The following is a 21,873-nucleotide window of genomic DNA, read 5'->3' on the forward strand; positions in this document are numbered from 1 at the left end:
TTGTCTAGATGGGAATGTTGTGCAACAGCGGAGACGGTTGTCTAGATGGGAATGTTGCCATTTTTGGTGCTGTGTCTCTCAAAGGATGAAGGAGGACATAAGTTGATGACAGGCATGTTTAAGGTGTTTTATATGTATCTGTGTGAATCTGGAAGAGTACAACAATGAGTTTAAGATGTGAATATTAGCCTGAATGTGGCATTTGCCTTGCCAGGGTTTTCAGTAGATTGACTCATAGGACTTTACATGCATACTAGCTGAGTACTAAGGTATATCTAGAACAGCTTCATTACACTCCAACGAGCACTTAGTTTCAATGTCTTGTAAGTAAGTAAGTAGGTAAGTAGCCTTGTACAAGCCAGAATGGCCCATTGGGCCCTATCTCCTGTTTCTGTAGAGTGTACAAGTACACTCCCTGGACGCTAGTCTATCGCAGGGCCTTGAGTCTGTGGTTGATGTCTTGAGTCTGAGTGTAGCTGGGGGGGGGGTGCCTGTTCAGTGAGGACAGTTTTAGTTGACAGTACTTGGCAAAGAGTACACTCCTGCTGGTTGAGACACCCCAGGGAAGACCCAGAGATAAGAACAGAGACATCTGCACACAAAGATATCTGTAGCAGCTCTCTGCCCCCTGACTCCAGTCAGACCTCCTGCTCTCTCGGGAGAAAGTCAGCTCGAAGCACGTCATGTAACAGTCAGGATTCCACAGTTGACGTTTACTTTTTTTTGTTTTTTTGTTATTGTGACCGTCTTTTAATCCTATAAGCATTATTTTTTGGGGGGTCAGCTAGCTAAAAGCCTGTTGACTGGAATGGTGAGCTGTACTTGTTTGACCGCTCTCCTACAAGTTCTGAAAGCACCAATTACAAGACTGAGGCAAAACATTTTAAACCACCTTACAATATTTGCGTGTTCAGACAATAGCCTTTGGGCCTATATGAATCTCCTCTATAAATGGCTGAAGGCCAGTTCTTAGGTTTCGGTTTATCTGCAAGAGTACAATGATGTGTTGAGGATGCAAATGATGCAACATGTTTTCCAGGCCTTGCCAGGGTTTCCAGTACATTGACTCATACAGTACTGTGTATGTATACTAGCTGAGTACAAAGCCATTTCTAAGACTGCTTCATTCCACTCCAACAAGCCATTTAGTTTCAATGTCTTGTAAGGGAAGCGAGTAGCCTTGTCCAAGTCAGAACAGCCCATAGGAACCCATATCCTGTTTCTGTAGCTGGTCAAGAACACTGCCTAGACAGGACACTAGTCTATCACAGGGCCTTTCAATGTCTTGGGTCTGTGGTTAGGGTCTTGGGTCTGTGGTTAGGGTCTTGGGTCTGTGGTTAGGGTCTGTGGTTAGGGTCTGTGGTTAGGGTCTTGGGTCTGTGGTTAGGGTCTGTGGTTAGGGTCTGTGGTTAGGGTCTTGGGTCTGTGGTTAGGGTCTGTGGTTAGGGTCTGTGGTTAGGGTCTTGGGTCTGTGGTTAGGGTCTTGGGTCTGTGGTTAGGGTCTGTGGTTAGGGTCTTGGGTCTGTGGTTAGGGTCTGTGGTTAGGGTCTGTGGTTAGGGTCTTGGGACTGTGGTAAGGGTCTTGGGCCTGTGGTTAGGGTCTTGGGTCTGTGGTTAGGGTCTTGGGTCTGTGGTTAGGGTCTGTGGTTAGGGTCTTGGTCCTGTGGTTAGGGTCTTGGGTCTGAGTTAGGGGTCTTGGGTCTGTGGTTAGGGGTCTTGGGCCTGTGGTTAGGGTCTTGGGTCTGTGGTTAGGGTCTTGGGTCTGTGGTTAGGGTCTGTGGTTAGGGTCTTGGGCCTGTGGTTAGGGTCTGTGGTTAGGGGTCTTGGGCCTGTGGTTAGGGTCTTGGGTCTGTGGTTAGGGGTCTTGGGTCTGTGGTTTGGGTCTGTGGTTAGGGTCTTGGGTCTGTGGTTAGGGGTCTTGGGCCTGTGGTTAGGGTCTGTGGTTAGGGTCTTGGGTCTGTGGTTAGGGTCTGTGGTTAGGGTCTTGGGTCTGTGGTTAGGGTCTTGGGCCTGTGGTTAGGGTCTTGGGTCTGTGGTTAGGGTCTTGGGTCTGTGGTTAGGGTCTTGGGCCTGTGGTTAGGGTCTTGGGTCTGTGGTTAGGGTCTTGGGCCTGTGGATAGGGTCTTGGGTCTGTGGTTAGGGTCTTGGGTCTGTGGTTAGGGTCTTGGGCCTGTGGTTAGGGTCTTGGGTCTGTGGTTAGGGTCTTGGGTCTGAGTTAGGGGTCTTGGGTCTGTGGTTTGGGTCTGTGGTTAGGGTCTTGGGTCTGTGGTTAGGGTCTTGGGTCTGTGGTTAGGGTCTTGGGTCTGTGGTTAGGGTCTTGGGTCTGTGGTTAGGGTCTTGGGTCTGTGGTTAGGGTCTTGGGCCTGTGGTAAGGGTCTTGGGACTGTGGTTAGGGTCTGTGGTTAGGGTCTTGGGTCTGTGGTTAGGGTCTTGGGACTGAGGTTAGGGTCTGTGGTTAGGGTCTTGGGCCTGTGGTAAGGGTCTTGGGACTGTGGTTAGGGTCTGTGGTTAGGGTCTTGGGCCTGTGGTAAGGGTCTTGGGACTGAGGTTAGGGTCTGTGGTTAGGGTCTTGGGCCTGTGGTTAGGGTCTTGGGCCTGTGGTAAGGGTCTTGGGACTGTGGTTAGGGTCTGTGGATAGGGTCTTGGGTCTGTGGTTAGGGTCTTGGGCCTGTGGTTAGAGTCTTGGATCTGAGGTTACACACACAGATATGTCTTAGCAGCCAGTATGTTGCAATAAGAGGTTGATGTCCTGGGTCTGAGTGTAGCTGGGGGTGCCAGTTCAGTGAGTACAGTCTAGGATAGAGGACTTAGTTGGAGTACACCCCTGCCGGTTGAGAACCCCAGGGAGGGCTAGCTCACTGATATCCCTTCTGTAGCTCAGTTGGTAGAGCATGGCGCTTGCAACGCCAGGGTTGTGGGTTCGTTTCCCACGGGGGGCCAGTATGAAAAATGTATGCACTCACTAACTGTAAGTCGCTCTGGATAAGAGCGTCTGCTAAATGACTAAAATGTAAATGTAAAATATCCCCTGCTGGTTGAGACACCCCAGGGAGGACTAGCTCACTGATGTCCCCTGCTGGTTGAGACACCCCAGGGAGGACTAGCTCACTGATGTCCCCTGCTGGTTGAGACACCCCAGGGAGGACTAGCTCACTGATGTCCCCTTCTGGTTGAGACACCCCAGGGAGGACTAGCTCACTGATGTCCCCTTCTGGTTGAGACACCCCAGGGAGGACTAGCTCACTAATGTCCCCTTCTGGTTGAGACACCCCAGGGAGGACTAGCTCACTAATGTCCCCTTCTGGTTGAGACACCCCAGGGAGGACTAGCTCACTGATGTCCCCTTCTGGTTGAGACACCCCAGGGAGGACTAGCTCACTGATGTCCCCTTCTGGTTGAGACACCCCAGGGAGGACTAGCTCACTAATGTCCCCTTCTGGTTGAGACACCCCAGGGAGGACTAGCTCACTGATGTCCCCTTCTGGTTGAGAACGCCAGGGAGGGCTAGCTCACTGATATCCCTTCTGTAGCTCAGTTGGTAGAGCATGGCGCTTGCAACGCCAGGGTTGTGGGTTCGTTTCCCACGGGGGGCCAGTATGAAAAATGTATGCACTCACCAACTGTAAGTCGCTCTGGATAAGAGCGTCTGCTGAATGACTAAAATGTAAATGTAAAATATCCCCTGCTGGTTGAGACACCCCAGGGAGGACTAGCTCACTGATGTCCCCTTCTGGTTGAGACACCCCAGGGAGGACTAGCTCACTGATGTCCCCTTCTGGTTGAGACACCCCAGGGAGGACTAGCTCACTGATGTCCCCTTCTGGTTGAGACACCCCAGGGAGGACTAGCTCACTGATGTCCCCTTCTGGTTGAGACACCCCAGGGAGGACTAGCTCACTGATGTCCCCTTCTGGTTGAGACACCCCAGGGAGGACTAGCTCACTAATGTCCCCTTCTGGTTGAGACACCCCAGGGAGGACTAGCTCACTAATGTCCCCTTCTGGTTGAGACACCCCAGGGAGGACTAGCTCACTGATGTCCCCTTCTGGTTGAGACACCCCAGGGAGGACTAGCTCACTGATGTCCCCTTCTGGTTGAGACACCCCAGGGAGGACTAGCTCACTAATGTCCCCTTCTGGTTGAGACACCCCAGGGAGGACTAGCTCACTGATGTCCCCTTCTGGTTGAGACACCCCAGGGAGGACTAGCTCACTGATGTCCCCTTCTGGTTGAGACACCCCAGGGAGGACTAGCTCACTGATGTCCCCTTCTGGTTGAGACACCCCAGGGAGGACTAGCTCACTGATGTCCCCTTCTGGTTGAGACACCCCAGGGAGGACTAGCTCACTGATGTCCCCTTCTGGTTGAGAACGCCAGGGAGGGCTAGCTCACTGATATCCCTTCTGTAGCTCAGTTGGTAGAGCATGGCGCTTGCAACGCCAGGGTTGTGGGTTCGTTTCCCACGGGGGGCCAGTATGAAAAATGTATGCACTCACCAACTGTAAGTCGCTCTGGATAAGAGCGTCTGCTGAATGACTAAAATGTAAATGTAAAATATCCCCTGCTGGTTGAGACACCCCAGGGAGGACTAGCTCACTGATGTCCCCTTCTGGTTGAGACACCCCAGGGAGGACTAGCTCACTGATGTCCCCTTCTGGTTGAGACACCCCAGGGAGGACTAGCTCACTGATGTCCCCTTCTGGTTGAGACACCCCAGGGAGGACTAGCTCACTGATGTCCCCTTCTGGTTGAGACACCCCAGGGAGGACTAGCTCACTGATGTCCCCTTCTGGTTGAGACACCCCAGGGAGGACTAGCTCACTAATGTCCCCTTCTGGTTGAGACACCCCAGGGAGGACTAGCTCACTAATGTCCCCTTCTGGTTGAGACACCCCAGGGAGGACTAGCTCACTGATGTCCCCTTCTGGTTGAGACACCCCAGGGAGGACTAGCTCACTGATGTCCCCTTCTGGTTGAGACACCCCAGGGAGGACTAGCTCACTAATGTCCCCTTCTGGTTGAGACACCCCAGGGAGGACTAGCTCACTGATGTCCCCTTCTGGTTGAGACACCCCAGGGAGGACTAGCTCACTGATGTCCCCTTCTGGTTGAGACACCCCAGGGAGGACTAGCTCACTGATGTCCCCTTCTGGTTGAGACACCCCAGGGAGGACTAGCTCACTGATGTCCCCTTCTGGTTGAGACACCCCAGGGAGGACTAGCTCACTGATGTCCCCTTCTGGTTGAGACACCGCAGGGAGGACTAGCTCACTGATGTCCCCTTCTGGTTGAGACACCCCAGGGAGGACTAGCTCACTGATGTCCCCTTCTGGTTGAGACACCCCAGGGAGGACTAGCTCACTGATGTCCCCTGCTGGTTGAGACACCCCAGGGAGGACTAGCTCACTGATGTCCCCTTCTGGTTGAGACACCCCAGGGAGGACTAGCTCACTGATCTCCCCTGCTGGTTGAGACACTCATTTATATCCCCTGCTGGTTGAGACACCGCAGGGAGGACAAGCTCCGAGATAAGAACCACAAAGACATCTGCAGCATTTCTCCCCCCCCCCAGACTCATTGCTGAAAGCCTGCTATCTCAAGAGAAAGTCAGCTTGAAGCACGTCATGTCACAGTCAGGCAGGATACCACAGTTGACATTCCTTTGGGTCGGAGACTAGGGCCTGACCGAAATGTCACCCTATTCACTGCTTTGGCCCATGGGCTCATGGGTAAAAGAGGTGCCATTCCGGACACAGCAGTTTCTTTGTTCCTGTTGTTCTGTGTCTTTTAGTCCTTGAAAGCCACGATGAACGTCCTTGAGGCAGGCACACTATAGAAAGAGCCCTTAGTGACGGTCTTTGTAGACTTTGTATCTTAATAGTTAAAAGCCTAAAAAGCCTGTGGACAGGAGTGGTGAACTGTACTTGTTTGACCTACAGTGTATTCAGAAAGTATTCATACCCCTTTGGCTTACTCCACATTTTGTTGTTACAGACTGAATTCAAAATGGATTAAATATATATATTTTCCCGCCACACCCATTTACACACAATACTCCATAATAACAAAGTGAAAACATGTTTTTAGAAATGTTAGCAAATTTATTGAAAATAAAATACTGAAGTATCTAATTTACATAAGTATTCACACCCCTGAGTCAATACATGTCAGAGCTATAATCACTGCCAAAGGTGATTCTAAGAGCTTTTCACACCTGGATTGTACATTATTTGCCCATTATTTTCTAAATTATTAAAGCTCTGTCAAATTGGTTGTTGATCATTTCTAGACAACCATGTCCAGGTCTTGCCATAGATTTCCAAGCCGATTTAAGTCGAAACTGTAACTCGGCCCCTCAGGAACATTCACTGTCTTGTTGGTAAGCAACTCCAGTGTAGATTTGGCTTTGTGTTTTAGGTTATTGTCCTGCTGAAAGGTGAATTAATCTCCCAGTGTCTGGTGGAAAGCAGACTGAACCAGGTTTTCCAACTAGGATTTTGCCTGTGCTTAGCTCCATTCTGTTTATTTTTTTATCCTGAAAAACTCTCCAGTCCTTAACAACTACAAGCACACCCATAACAAGATGCAGCCAACACTATGCTTGAAAATATGGAGAGTGGTACTCAGTAATGTGTTGTATTGGATTTGCCCCAAACATAACACTTTGTATTCAGGACAAAAAGTTAATTGCTTTGCAGTATTACTTTAGTGCCTTGTTGCAAACAGGATGCATGTTTTGGAATATGTTTATTCTGTACAGGCTTCCTTCTTTTCACTCTGTCAATTAGGTTAATATTGTGGAGTAACTACAATGTTGTTGATCCATCCTCAGTTTTCTCCAATCACAGCCATGGCCTCATAGTTCCACTTTGACATTATGGGGTATTGTATGTAGGCCAGTGACAAAATCTAAATGTAATCCATTTTAAATTCAGGCTGTAACACAACAAAATGTGGAAAAAGTCAAGGGGTGTGAATACTTTCTGAATGCATTGTATCTCCTATGGGAGCAGTGGCGATTTTAGGATGTACTGTATATCTTGGTGGGGGCGAACGCAACATTATTCTTTTTTAGATGCATGCCAGCAAAACCACAACACAACGCTAAACAATACATTAATTGCACTATAACGGTGACAAATGGTGCCCTACAAACGGTTAGGGCCTACATAAAGCTGTCCCGACAGTGGAGCTTTCTTTTCAGCACCATGGAGTGACTGAATACTTTTCACCGCTACACCTGGCTACCAACGGAGCCTCGTCTGGCAGCGAAACTGTTCATTCAGCCTCATTTACTGCCTTAAAAAAAAAACATACATAACTGATATGGCTGACATACTAAATAAATATGGTTTCTGCTGACTCCTTGTGGATTTCTGTAACTCTATAAGAACTGCATTCTCCTTCAATAATAACGGCGACATGAGTTTGGACTTTTGAACCATACACAAACATTATTACATTACATTACATTCTCCCACTTAAAAAGATGAGAGAGGCCTGTAATTTTCATCATAGGTACACGTCAACTATGACAGACAAATTGAGATTTTTTTTCTCCAGAAAATGACATTGTTGGATTTTTAATGATTTTATTTGCAAATTATGGTGGAAAATAAGTATTTGGTCACCTACAAAAAAGCAAGATTTCTGGCTCTCACAGACCTGTAACTTCTTCTTTAAGAGGCTCCTCTGTCCTCCACTCGTTACCCGTATTAATGGCACCTGTTTGAACTTGTTATCAGTATAAAAGACACCTGTCCACAACCTCAAACAGTCACACTCCAAACTCCACTATGGCCAAGACCAAAGAGCTGTCAAAGGACACCAGAAACAAAATTGTAGACCTGCACCAGGCTGGGAAGACTGAATCTGCAATAGGTAAGCAGCTTGGTTTGAAGAAATCAACTGTGGGAGCAATTATTAGGAAATGGAAGACATACAAGACCACTGATAATCTCCCTCGATCTGGGGCTCCACGCAAGATCTCACCCCGTGGGGTCAAAATGATCACAAGAACGGTGAGCAAAAATCCCAGAACCACACGGGGGGACCTAGTGAATGACCTGCAGAGAGCTGGGACCAAAGTAACAAAGCCTACCATCAGTAACACACTACACCGCCAGGGACTCAAATCCTGCAGTGCCAGATGTGTACCCCTGCTTAAGCCAGTACATGTCCAGGCCCGTCTGACGTTTGCTAGAGTGCATTTGGATGATCCAGAAGAGGATTGGGAGAATGTCATATGGTCAGATGAAACCAAAATAGAACTTTTTGGTAAAAACTCAACTCGTTGTGTTTGGAGGACAAAGAATGCTGAGTTGCATCCAAAGAACACCATACCTACTGTGAAGCATGGGGGTGGAAACATCATGCGTTGGGGCTGTTTTTCTGCAAAGGGACCAGGACGACTGATCCGTGTAAAGGAAAGAATGAATGGGGCCATGTATCGTGAGATTTTGAGTGAAAACCTCCTTCCATCAGCAAGGGCATTGAAGATGAAACGTGGCTGGGTCTTTCAGCATGACAATGATCCCAAACACACCGCCCGGGCAACGAAGGAGTGGCTTCGTAAGAAGCATTTCAAGGTCCTGGAGTGGCCTAGCCAGTCTCCAGATCTCAACCCCATAGAAAATCTTTGGTGGGAGTTGAAAGTCCGTGTTGCCCAGCGACAGCCCCAAAACATCACTGCTCTGCATGGAGGAATGGGCCAAAATACCAGCAACAGTGTGTGAAAACCTTGTGAAGACTTACAGAAAACGTTTGACCTGTGTCATTGCCAACAAAGGGTATATAACAAAGTATTGAGAAACTTTAGTTATTGACCAAATACTTATTTTCCACCATAATTTGCAAATAAATTCATTAAAAATCCTACAATGTGATTTTCTGGATTTTTTTTCCTCATTTTGTCTGTCATAGTTGACGTGTACCTATGATGAAAATTACAGGCCTCTCATCTTTTTAAGTGGGAGAACTTGCACAATTGGTGGCTGACTAAATACTTTTTTTCCCCACTGTATGTGGTCTAAAAAGGAAGGAAAATACAATCACGAGGTTCCACTTTTATAGACAATATACCGACACGCATTGTACAAACAGAACAACCGTCGCAATATCAACCACAATTACATGGTCTATTAGCCTACTGAACTTGTTGTTGAAAAAAAATATTTGAATGGGAACAGACTCACTGGCAAACATGGCTACAGACCCAACAACATTATATAGTATCCCGTCCTCATGGTTACAGACCCAACAACATTATATAGTATCCCCTCCTCATGGTTACAGACCCAACAACATTATATAGTATCCCCTCCTCATGGTTACAGACCCAACAACATTATATAGTATCCCCTCCTCATGGTTACAGACCCAACAGCATTATATAGTATCCCCTCCTCATGGTTACAGACCCAACAACATTATATAGTATCCCCTCCTCATGGTTACAGACCCAACAACATTATATAGTATCCCATCCTCATGGTTACAGACCCAACAACATTATATAGTATCCCCTCCTCATGGTTACAGACCCAACAACATTATATAGTATCCCGTCCTCATGGTTACAGACCCAACAACATTATATAGTATCCCCTCCTCATGGTTACAGACCCAACAACATTATATAGTATCCCCTCCTCATGGTTACAGACCCAACAGCATTATATAGTATCCCCTCCTCATGGTTACAGACCCAACAACATTATATAGTATCCCCTCCTCATGGTTACAGACCCAACAACATTATATAGTATCTCCTCCTCATGGTTACAGACCCAACAACATTATATAGTATCCCCTCCTCATGGTTACAGACCCAACAACATTATATAGTATCCCGTCCTCATGGCTACAGACCCAACAACATTATATAGTATCCCTTCCTCATGGTTACAGACCCAACAACATTATATAGTATCCCGTCCTCATGGTTACAGACCCAACAACATTATATAGTATCCCCTCCTCATGGTTACAGACCCAACAACATTATATAGTATCCCGTCCTCATGGTTACAGACCCAATAACATTATATAGTATCCCCTCCTCATGGTTACAGACCCAACAACATTATATAGTATCCCGTCCTCATGGCTACAGACCCAACAACATTATATAGTATCCCCTCCTCATGGTTACAGACCCAACAACATTATATAGTATCCCGTCCTCATGGTTACAGACCCAACAACATTATATAGTATCCCGTCCTCATGGTTACAGACCCAACAACATTATATAGTATCCCCTCCTCATAGTTACAGACCCAACAACATTATATAGTATCCCGTCCTCATGGTTACAGACCCAACAACATTATATAGTATCCCGTCCTCATGGTTACAGACCCAACAGCATTATATAGTATCCCCTCCTCATGGTTACAGACCCAACAGCATTATATAGTATCCCGTCCTCATGGTTACAGACCCAACAACATTATATAGTATCCCCTCCTCATGGTTACAGACACAACAACATTATATAGTATCCCTTCCTCATGGTTACAGACCCAACAACATTATATAGTATCCCGTCCTCATGGTTACAGACCCAACAGCATTATATAGTATCCCCTCCTCATGGTTACAGACCCAACAGCATTATATAGTATCCCGTCCTCATGGTTACAGACCCAACAACATTATATAGTATCCCGTCCTCATGGTTACAGACCCAACAACATTATATAGTATCCCGTCCTCATGGTTACAGACCCAACAACATTATATAGTATCCCGTCCTCATGGTTACAGACCCAACAACATTATATAGTATCCCCTCCTCATGGTTACAGACCCAACAGCATTATATAGTATCCCGTCCTCATGGTTACAGACCCAACAACATTATATAGTATCCCCTCCTCATGGTTACAGACCCAACAGCATTATATAGTATCCCGTCCTCATGGTTACAGACCCAACAACATTATATAGTATCCCCTCCTCATGGTTACAGACCCAACAGCATTATATAGTATCCCGTCCTCATGGTTACAGACCCAACAACATTATATAGTATCCCCTCCTCATGGTTACAGACCCAACAGCATTATATAGTATCCCCTCCTCATGGTTACAGACCCAACAACATTATATAGTATCCCGTCCTCATGGTTACAGACCCAACAACATTATATAGTATCCCGTCCTCATGGTTACAGACCCAACAACATTATATAGTATCCCCTCCTCATGGTTACAGACCCAACAGCATTATATAGTATCCCCTCCTCATGGTTACAGACCCAACAACATTATATAGTATCCCCTCCTCATGGTTACAGACCCAACAGCATTATATAGTATCCCGTCCTCATGGTTACAGACCCAACAACATTATATAGTATCCCCTCCTCATGGTTACAGACCCAACAGCATTATATAGTATCCCGTCCTCATGGTTACAGACCCAACAACATTATATAGTATCCCCTCCTCATAGTTACAGACCCAACAACATTATATAGTATCCCGTCCTCATGGTTACAGACCCAACAACATTATATAGTATCCCGTCCTCATAGTTACAGACCCAACAACATTATATAGTATCCCGTCCTCATGGTTACAGACCCAACAACATTATATAGTATCCCGTCCTCATGGTTACAGACCCAACAACATTATATAGTATCCCCTCCTCGTGGTTACAGACCCAACAACATTATATAGTATCCCCTCCTCATGGTTACAGACCCAACAACATTATATAGTATCCCCTCCTCGTGGTTACAGACCCAACAACATTATATAGTATCCCGTCCTCATGGTTACAGACCCAACAACATTATATAGTATCCCGTCCTCATGGTTACAGACCCAACAACATTATATAGTATCCCGTCCTCATGGTTACAGACCCAACAACATTATATAGTATCCCCTCCTCATAGTTACAGACCCAACAACATGATATAGGATCCCGTCCTCATGGTTACAGACCCAACAACATTATATAGTATCCCCTCCTCATAGTTACAGACCCAACAACATTATATAGTATCCCGTCCTCATGGTTACAGACCCAACAACATTATATAGTATCCCGTCCTCATGGTTACAGACCCAACAACATTATATAGTATCCCTTCCTCATGGCTACAGACCCAACAACATTATATAGTATCCCCTCCTCATGGTTACAGACCCAACAACATTATATAGTATCCCGTCCTCATGGTTACAGACCCAACAACATTATATAGTATCCCGTCCTCATGGTTACAGACCCAACAACATTATATAGTATCCCGTCCTCATGGTTACAGACCCAACAACATTATATAGTATCCCTTCCTCATGGCTACAGACCCAACAACATTATATAGTATCCCGTCCTCATGGTTACAGACCCAACAACATTATATAGTATCCCGTCCTCACGAAGAAAAGCATGAGCTAAGTATAATACGTAAGCAAAACAATGAAATGCATCATTCCAACATTACCTAAAACGATGAATAAGATACTAATGAAATTGACCTATATAAGCAATATAACAATTGAGATGTACAGACTATGGCATAAGGGAACGATGAGTTGATAAGAGGCAAGCCGTAATTTCGATTAAGACATTGAGCGAGCTAAGACGACGGACTTAGTCGATTATAACTATTTGTTCAGCACTTTTGAAATGTACAGCGACAGAATTCAGAACATGGGCCGTTCTTACAGTGTTCTCCCTGTACACCAAGTCAGAACCGTGGGATAAATAAAGGGGGCATATAAGCAGACAATGAAAGCTCTAACAATATTAGATGATGGCATTTCTCTAAAACAGGTTATAGGCTACATGTGCACCACCAAGTCAGAACAGTAGGCTAAGTTATGAGGGGGAAAGGGACCAAAATATTAGGGTGAGGCACATGGGCTACTAACAGCTTACTACACAACATACACTTAGTATTACTTTCTTAGCTACAGTATACATATCTACCTGGCATATTACATATTTTATGCAGCAGCATACAATAAATTTTTTGGACTCACCGTTCTTGTGCTGTGCTCACTTGAACAGGAAGGTGGCGCGGTGGTCCTTCTTGTGAGCAAGTTTTGTGTGTGTGTGTGTGTGTGTGTGTGTGTGTGTGTGTGTGTGTCTTTATCCTGTTTAACTTGGAAAAGTGGCCACACACCTCTCCAAAGTGTGCACGGTTCCAAAGTCATTTCAATGCACTTTTATGACCCAAAGAAGAGTCTTTAACTATAAGGTGCTTTTTTTTTTTTTTTAGCTCTCCTAGCTGTGAAGCACGCTGGTAGTTGTTTTGGTTGGAACACAACCCTGCATCCCCTGCCTTTACACAATTACTGTTGTTTTCCCGAAATCCAAAAGCGGTCAGTTTACAAATCTCAATCTGGGTCAGGTGGGCATAATCTGAAAGCATGTTCTATTGCCGACATGCCTAGCTAAAGCTGTGAAAGCGCAGATCCTGAGCTTTGACAGCATGTATAGCATGTTATTGTACAGCCAATGTGTTCCAATCAGTGTCCCAGCCATTTTCAACCCATATACTGGTACAAGTGTAAAGGCCTACAGAATACTCTCTGCATCTTCTTCTCTGTATAACCCACTCTGATTCATTCTTAAATGTCCCGTTACGTCCTTTTGACTATGTTACTGATGTCTCTTTCCGTCTCTCTCCATCTTTCTATCTCTCCATCGGTCTCTTTCTCCGTAGCGTTCCAGGAGCGTCCGGAGCTCCCTCCCACCCAGGCCCAGGCCACAGCTCGCTGCATCCCTCCAGAAGAGTACTCCTACACAGCCTCCATCCTCAGGCTGCTCCGAAACAAACCCTTCCTCCTCCTCATCCTCACATACGGTCAGTACCTAACTAGTATCACTACTGAGCTGAGCTGAGCTGAGCTGAGCTGAGCTGAGCTGTCCAGGGCTGTCCTGGTTATGCATTCATCATAGTTTTGGAACCGTGCTGTAGGACAATGTGAAAAGATAATACCCGAGGCAGCACAGTACGGTTCAGGTAGGCATGCTAGATAATACCCGAGGCAGCACAGTACGGTTCAGGTAGGCATGCTAGATAATACCCGAGGCAGCACAGTACGGTTCAGGTAGGCACGCTAGATAATACCCGAGGCAGCACAGTACGGTTCAGGTAGGCATGCTAGATAATACCCGAGGCAGCACAGTACGGTTCAGGTAGGCATGCTAGATAATACCCGAGGCAGCACAGTACGGTTCAGGTAGGCATGCTAGATAATACCCGAGGCAGCACAGTACGGTTCAGGTAGGCATGCTAGATAATACCCGAGGCAGCACAGCACGGTTCAGGTAGGCATGCTAGATAATACCCGAGGCAGCACAGTACGGTTCAGGTAGGCATGCTAGATAATACCCGAGGCAGCACAGTACGGTTCAGGTAGGCATGCTAGATAATACCCAAGGCAGCACAGTACGGTTCAGGTAGGCATGCTAGATAATACCCGAGGCAGCACAGTACGGTTCAGGTAGGCATGCTAGATAATACCCGAGGCAGCACAGTACGGTTCAGGTAGGCATGCTAGATAATACCCGAGGCAGCTCAGCACGGTTCTGGTAGGCATGCTAGATAATACCCGAGGCAGCACAGTACGGTTCAGGTAGGCATGCTAGATAATACCCGAGGCAGCACAGTACGGTTCAGGTAGGCACGCTAGATAATACCCGAGGCAGCACAGTACGGTTCAGGTAGGCACGCTAGATAATACCCGAGGCAGCACAGTACGGTTCAGGTAGGCATGCTAGATAATACCCGAGGCAGCACAGCACGGTTCAGGTAGGCATGCTAGATAATACCCGAGGCAGCACAGTACGGTTCAGGTAGGCATGCTAGATAATACCCGAGGCAGCACAGCACGGTTCAGGTAGGCACGCTAGATAATACCCGAGGCAGCACAGTACGGTTCAGGTAGGCACGCTAGATAATACCCGAGGCAGCACAGTACGGTTCAGGTAGGCACGCTAGATAATACCCGAGGCAGCACAGTACGGTTCAGGTAGGCACGCTAGATAATACCCGAGGCAGCACAGTACGGTTCAGGTAGGCACGCTAGATAATACCCGAGGCAGCACAGCACGGTTCAGGTAGGCATGCTAGATAATACCCGAGGCAGCACAGCACGGTTCAGGTAGGCATGCTAGATAATACCCGAGGCAGCACAGTACGGTTCAGGTAGGCATGCTAGATAATACCCGAGGCAGCACAGTACGGTTCAGGTAGGCATGCTAGATAATACCCGAGGCAGCACAGCACGGTTCAGGTAGGCATGCTAGATAATACCCGAGGCAGCACAGTACGGTTCAGGTAGGCATGCTAGATAATACCCGAGGCAGCACAGTACGGTTCAGGTAGGCATGCTAGATAATACCCGAGGCAGCACAGCACGGTTCAGGTAGGCATGCTAGATAATACCCGAGGCAGCACAGTACGGTTCAGGTAGGCATGCTAGATAATACCCGAGGCAGCACAGCACGGTTCAGGTAGGCATGCTAGATAATACCCGAGGCAGCACAGCAGTTGTGAAAACTGTCTGCCAGTGTTTTGCCTATTCCACCTGACCTACAGTTACCCAGTACATTTACATTACATTTTAGTCATTTAGCAGACGCTCTTCTCCAGAGCAACTTACAGGAGCAATTAGGGTTAAGTGCCTTGCTCAAGGGCACATCGGCAGATTATTCACCTAGTTGGCTCAGGGATTCGCTAGGCTACCTGGTTGGCTCAGGGATTCGCTAGGCAACCTTTTGGTTACCGGCCCAACACGTTTAACCGCTAGGCTACCTTTTGGTTACCGGCCCAACACGTTTAACCGCTAGGCTACCTTTTGGTTAGCGGCCCAACACGTTTAACCGCTAGGCTACCTTTTGGTTAGCGGCCCAACACGTTTAACCGCTAGGCTACCTTTTGGTTAGCGGCCCAACACGTTTAACCGCTAGGCTACCTTTTGGTTAGCGGCCCAACACGTTTAACCGCTAGGCTACCTTTTGGTTACCGGCCCAACACGTTTAACCGCTAGGCTACCTTTTGGTTACCGGCCCAACACGTTTAACCGCTAGGCTACCTTTTGGTTAGCGGCCCAACACGTTTAACCGCTAGGCTACCTTTTGGTTAGCGGCCCAACACGTTTAACCGCTAGGCTACCTTTTGGTTACCGGCCCAACACGTTTAACCGCTAGGCTACCTGACGCTCAGCAATGTGCCCACTTCCTTGTTATGACCCGTTCTTTTTCCTCGATCTCAACCAATGGGGCGGCGGCACAATTGGCCCAGCGTCGTCCAGGGTAGGGGAGGGAATGACCGGCAGGGATGTAGCTCAGTTGGTAGAGCATGGCGTTTGCAACGCCAGGGATGTGGGTTCGATTCCCATGGGGGGCCAGTTTAAAAAATGGATGTATGCACTCACTAACTGTAAGTCGCTCTGGATAAGAGCGTCTGCTAAATGACGTAAATGTAAATGTAAATGTAACCAGTTATATCTGATCATGAATCAGAGCATTGGGTAGCTAGCTGCTAACCTGACATTATTTTACAACTACAGGGGAGGATTCAGCCATGAGGAAGCTTGATAATTGTTATAAAGCGTGATACTTATTTTTATTTAACCTTTATTTAACTAGGCAAGTCAGTTAAGAACAAATTCTTATTTACAATGACGGCCTACACCGGGCCAAACCCGGACGACGCTGGGCCAATTGTGCGCCGCACCTATGGGACTCCCAATCACGGCCGGTTGTGATACAGCCTGGAATCGAACCCAGGGGGGTCTGTAGTGACGCCTCGAGCACTGAGATGCAGTGCCTTAGACCGCTGCGCTACTCGGGGACCCAATAAGCTTGATAAGTTATAAAAGTCTGATAGTTATCATTAATGTCAGTCTTATCCTCAACAGGTGCTAAGTGTTGGTTTATTGGTGTTTTCAAATGGTATCTCGGGAACTCGTATCTCCCATAGACTGTATGGGTCAAACTAGCTTTGGGTTGAACTAAATGACTATCGCCCGTAGCACTCACCTCTGTCATCATGTGGTCCTCTGTAGCTCAGCTGGTAGAGCATGGCGCTTGTAACGCCAAGGTAGTGGGTTCGATCCCCGGGACCACCCATACACAAAAAAAAAATTTATGCAAGCATGACTGTAAGTCGCTTTGGATAAAAGCGTCTGCTAAATGGCATATTAAAAAATTAAAATATTAAGTACTTTGAGAGGCTAGTTAAGGATCATATCACCTCTACCTTACCTGCCACCCTAGACCCACTCAATTTGCTTACCGCCCCAATAGATCCACAGACGATACAATCGCCATCGCACTGCACACTGCCCTATCCCATCTGGACAAGAGGAATACCTATGTAAGAATGCTGTTCATTGACTATAGCTCAGCCTTCAACACCATAGTACCCTCCAAGCTCATCATTAAGCTCGGGGCCCTGGGTCTGAACCCCGCGCTGTGCAACTGGGTCCTGGACTTCCTGACGGGCCGCCCCCAGGTGGTGAAGGTAGGAAACAACATCTCCACTTTGCTGATCCTCAACATTGGGGCCCCACAAGGGTGTGTGCTCAGCCCCCTCCTGTACTCCCTGTTCACCCATGACTGCATGCCCAAGCACGCCTCCAACTCAATCATCAAGTTTGCAGACGACACAACAGTAGCAGGCCTGATTACCAACAAATACGAGATAGCCTACAGGGAGGAGGTGAGGGCTCTGGGAGTGTGGTGCCAGGAAAATAACCTCTCACTCAACATCAACAAAATAAAGGAGATGATCGTGGACTTCAGGAAACAGCAGAGGGTGCACCCCCCTATCCACATCGACAGGACCGCAGTGGAGAAGGTGGAAAGCTTCAAGTTCCTCGGCGTACACATCACTGACAAACTGAAATGGTCCACCCACACAGACAGTGTGGTGAAGAAATTTGGCTCGGCAACTAAAGCCCTCACAAACATTTACAGATGCACAATTGAGAGCATTTTGTCAGGCTGTATCACCGCCTGGTATGGCAACTGCACCGCCCTCAACCGCAGGGCTCTCCAGAGGGTGGTGTGGTCTGCCCAACGCATCACCGGGGGAAAACTACCTGCCCTCCAGGACACCTACAGCACCTGTTGTCACAGGAAGGCCAAAAATATCATCAAGGACAACAACCACCCGAGCCACGGCCTGTTCACCCCGCTATCATCCAGAAGGCGAGGTCAGTACAGGTGCATCAAAGCTGGGCCCGAGAGACTGAAAAACAGCTTATATCTCAAGGCCATCAGACTGTTAAATAGCCATCACTAGCCGGCTACCACCCGGTTACTCAACCCTGCACCTTAGAGGCTGCTGCCCTATATACATAGACATGGAATCACTGGCCACTTTAATAATGGAACACTAGTCACTTTCATAATGTTCACATATTTTTGCTTTACTCATCTCATACAGTGAGGGAAAAAAGTATTTGATCCCCTGCTGATTTTGTACGTTTGCCCACTGGCAAAGAAATGAGTCTATAATTTTAATGGTAGGTTTATTTGAACAGTGAGAGACAGAATAACAACAAAAAAATCCATAAAAACGCATGTAAAAAATGTTATAATTGATTTGCATTTGAATGAGGGAAATAAGTATTTGACCCCCTCTCAATCAGAAAGATTTCTGGCTCCCAGGTGTCTTTTATACAGGTAACGAGCTGAGATTAGGGGCACACTCTTAAAGGGAGTGCTCCTAATCTCAGTGTGTTACCTGTATAAAAGACACCTGTCCACAGAAGCAATCAATCAATCAGATTCCAAACACTTCACCATGGCCAAGACCAAAAAGCTCTCCAAGGATGTCAGGGACAAGATTGTAGACCTACACAAGGCTGGAATGGGCTACAAGACCATCGCCAAGCAGCTTGGTGAGAAGGTGACAACAGTTGGTGCGATTATTCGCAAATGGAAGTAACACAAAATAACTGTAAATCTCCCTCGGCCTGGGGCTCCATGCAAGATCTCATCTCGTGGAGTTGCAATGATCATGAGAACGGTGAGGAATCAGCCCAGAACTACATGGGAGGATCTTGTCAATGATCTCGAGGCAGCTGGGACCATAGTCACCAAGAAAACAATTGGTAACACACTACGCCGTGAAGGACTGAAATCCTGCAGCGCCCGCAAGGTCCCCCTGCTCAAGAAAGCACATATACAGGCCCGTCTGAAGTTTACCAATGAACATCTGAATGATTCAGAGGAGAACTGGGTGAAAGTGTTGTGGTCAGATGAGACCAAAATCGAGCTCTTTGGCATCAACTCAACTCGCCGTGTTTGGAGGCGGAGGAATGCTGCCTATGACCCCAAGAACACCATCCCCACCGTCAAACATGGAGGTGGAAACATTATGCTTTGGGGGTGTTTTTCTGCTAAGGGGACAGGACAACTTCACCGCATCAAAGGGACGATGGACGGGGCCATGTACCGTCAAATCTTGGGTGAGAACCTCCTTCCCTCAGCCAGGGCATTGAAAATGGGCCGTGGATGGGTATTCCAGCATGACAATGACCCAAAACACACGGCCAAGGCAACAAAGGAGTGGCTCAAGAAGAAGCACATTAAGGTCCTGGAGTGGCCTAGCCAGTCTCCAGACCTTAATCCCATAGAAAATCTGTGGAGGGAGCTGAAGGTTCGAGTTGCCAAACGTCAGCCTCGAAACCTTAATGACTTGGAGAAGATCTGCAAAGAGGAGTGGGACAAAATCCCTCCTGAGATGTGTGCAAACCTGGTGGCCAACTACAAGAAACGTCTGACCTCTGTGATTGCCAACAAGGGTTTTGCCACCAAGTACTAAGTCATGTTTTGCAGAGGGGTCAAATACTTATTTCCCTCATTAAAATGCAAATCAATTCATAACATTTTTGACATGCTTTTTTTCTGGATTTTGTTGTTGTTATTCTGTCTCTCACTGTTCAAATAAACCTACCATTAAAATTATAGACTGATCATGTCTTTGTCAGTGGGCAAACGTACAAAATCAGCAGGGGATCAAATACTTTTTTTCCCCTCACTGTATGTATATACTGTATTCTATTCTACTGTGCCACTCCGACATTGCTCGTCCTAATATTTATGTATTTCTTAATTCCATTCTTCTACTTTTAGATGTTTGTGAATTGTTAGATATTACTGCAATGTTGGAGCTAGAGAAACAAGCATTTTGCTACACCCTTTAGTTTAGTTTTACTAATCCATCTAATATATTAATGGAAGCACTGTAGTTTTACTAATCCATCTAATATATTAATGGAAGCACTGTAGTTTTACTAATCCATCTAATATATTAATGGAAGCACTGTAGTTTTACTAATCCATCTGTAGTTTTAGCTGAAATAATAGGGTAACGTCCGGAAAATGTACCAGGAAAAAACAGCGAAATATAATAAGATGGCAACAACCGGGTAAGAATGCAGTTATTTACCCATTAATAGTTAGTTTGTATTTTATTTATTTATTTATTTGTAGCTGCTATGTACTGATAAAAAGAGTGATTAATTATTCTAGTTGTGTAGGAACAACTTTTATGAAGAGTGATTTAATTATTCTGATTTGTTTATGTATGAAAAAATATGATAAAGAGTGATGAATTATCCTGGTTATGTAGGAACAACTATTTGTTACTGAAGAACTGTCAATAATAGAGGTTTATACTTATTAAGAATGTACTGGGAACTGGGAAATGTACTGGGAACTGGGAAATGTACTGGGAACTGGGAAATGTACTGGGAACTTTCACTTATGCTGTATGTGGGCCATCCTAAAAACATACTTTTAGGATCTTTGCTTGTTGCTGGGTAGATGGAATCTTGTTTCCGATTACTTTCCTGTTGCTACCCAGTTATTTCAGCACTGTACTTAAGTAAATATTATGTACCTTACTTGTTACTTCATGTGCAGTTTCACCATATTTTCAGTGTACCTACGGGACCGAGACACTTTATTCGAAACAATGCTCTGTTCCTCTGTTACCGTGTAATTACTACTAGGTTCCTTACTACTTTCACCATAGTTTCTGTACCTTAAATGTTTTTTTTCCCAGCATGGTTTCAGTGTACCTACGTGGTCTGAACACTGTATTCTAAAGCAACGCTCTGTTACCGTGTAAATTACTATTACTTTCACCTTAGTTTTTGGGTACCTTACTGTTACTTTCTTTAGATTTCCACAGATAAACACCGCAATCACAATTAAGCCATTTTTATGAATGAAACTTCATTAATAGGTACAGCATACAGTGGCTTGCTAAAGTATTCACCCCCCTTGGCATTTTTCCTATTTTGTTGCCTTACAACCTGGAATTAAAATGGATTTTTGGGGGGTTTGTATCTTTTGATTTACACAACATGCCTACCACTTTGAAGATGCAAAATATTTTTTCTTGTGAAACAAACAAGAAATAACACAAAAAAACAGAGAACTTGAGCGTGCATAACTATCCCCCCCCCCCCCCCCCCCCAAGTCAATACTTTGTAGAGCCACCTTTTGCAGCAATTACAGCTGCAAGTCTCTTGGGGTATGTCTCTATAAGCTTGGCACATCTAGCCACTGGGATTTTTGCCCATTCTTCAAGGCAAAACTGCTCCAGCTCCTTCAAGTTGGATGGGTTCCACTGGTGTACAGCAATCTTTAACTCATACCACAGATTCTCAATTAGATTGAGGTCTGGGCTTTGGTAATTGGTTGCACCAGATCTTATTTAGGGGCTTCATAGCAAAGGGGGTGAATACACCAGGGTCTGACAACTTGGATGGAAAATTACTGAGGATAATAGTGGATGATATTGCCACTTCTATTTGCCATATTTTCAATTTAAGCCTACTAGAATGTGTGTGCCCCCCGGCTTGGAGGGAAGC

At 46.2% G+C, this 21,873-nt stretch overlaps 1 protein-coding gene across 1 annotated transcript in view; it reads left to right on the forward strand.

The window, feature by feature from the left end:
- The window catches only part of LOC311106848 (choline/ethanolamine transporter flvcr2b-like), a gene marked incomplete at its 3' end in the record, with an annotated part of 48,360 nt that overhangs the window by 14,818 nt on the left and 11,669 nt on the right, over positions 1 to 21,873 (forward strand). The window contains exon 3 of the mRNA XM_084149219.1: positions 13,695 to 13,835. Within this exon, the coding sequence (XP_084005345.1) occupies positions 13,695 to 13,835 (141 nt within the window). The remainder of the gene's footprint in view (positions 1 to 13,694; positions 13,836 to 21,873) is intronic.

The sequence above is a fragment of the Coregonus lavaretus genome (genome assembly GCF_964263955.1).
Source record: "Coregonus lavaretus genome assembly, chromosome: 31".
NCBI lineage: Eukaryota > Metazoa > Chordata > Actinopteri > Salmoniformes > Salmonidae > Coregonus > Coregonus lavaretus.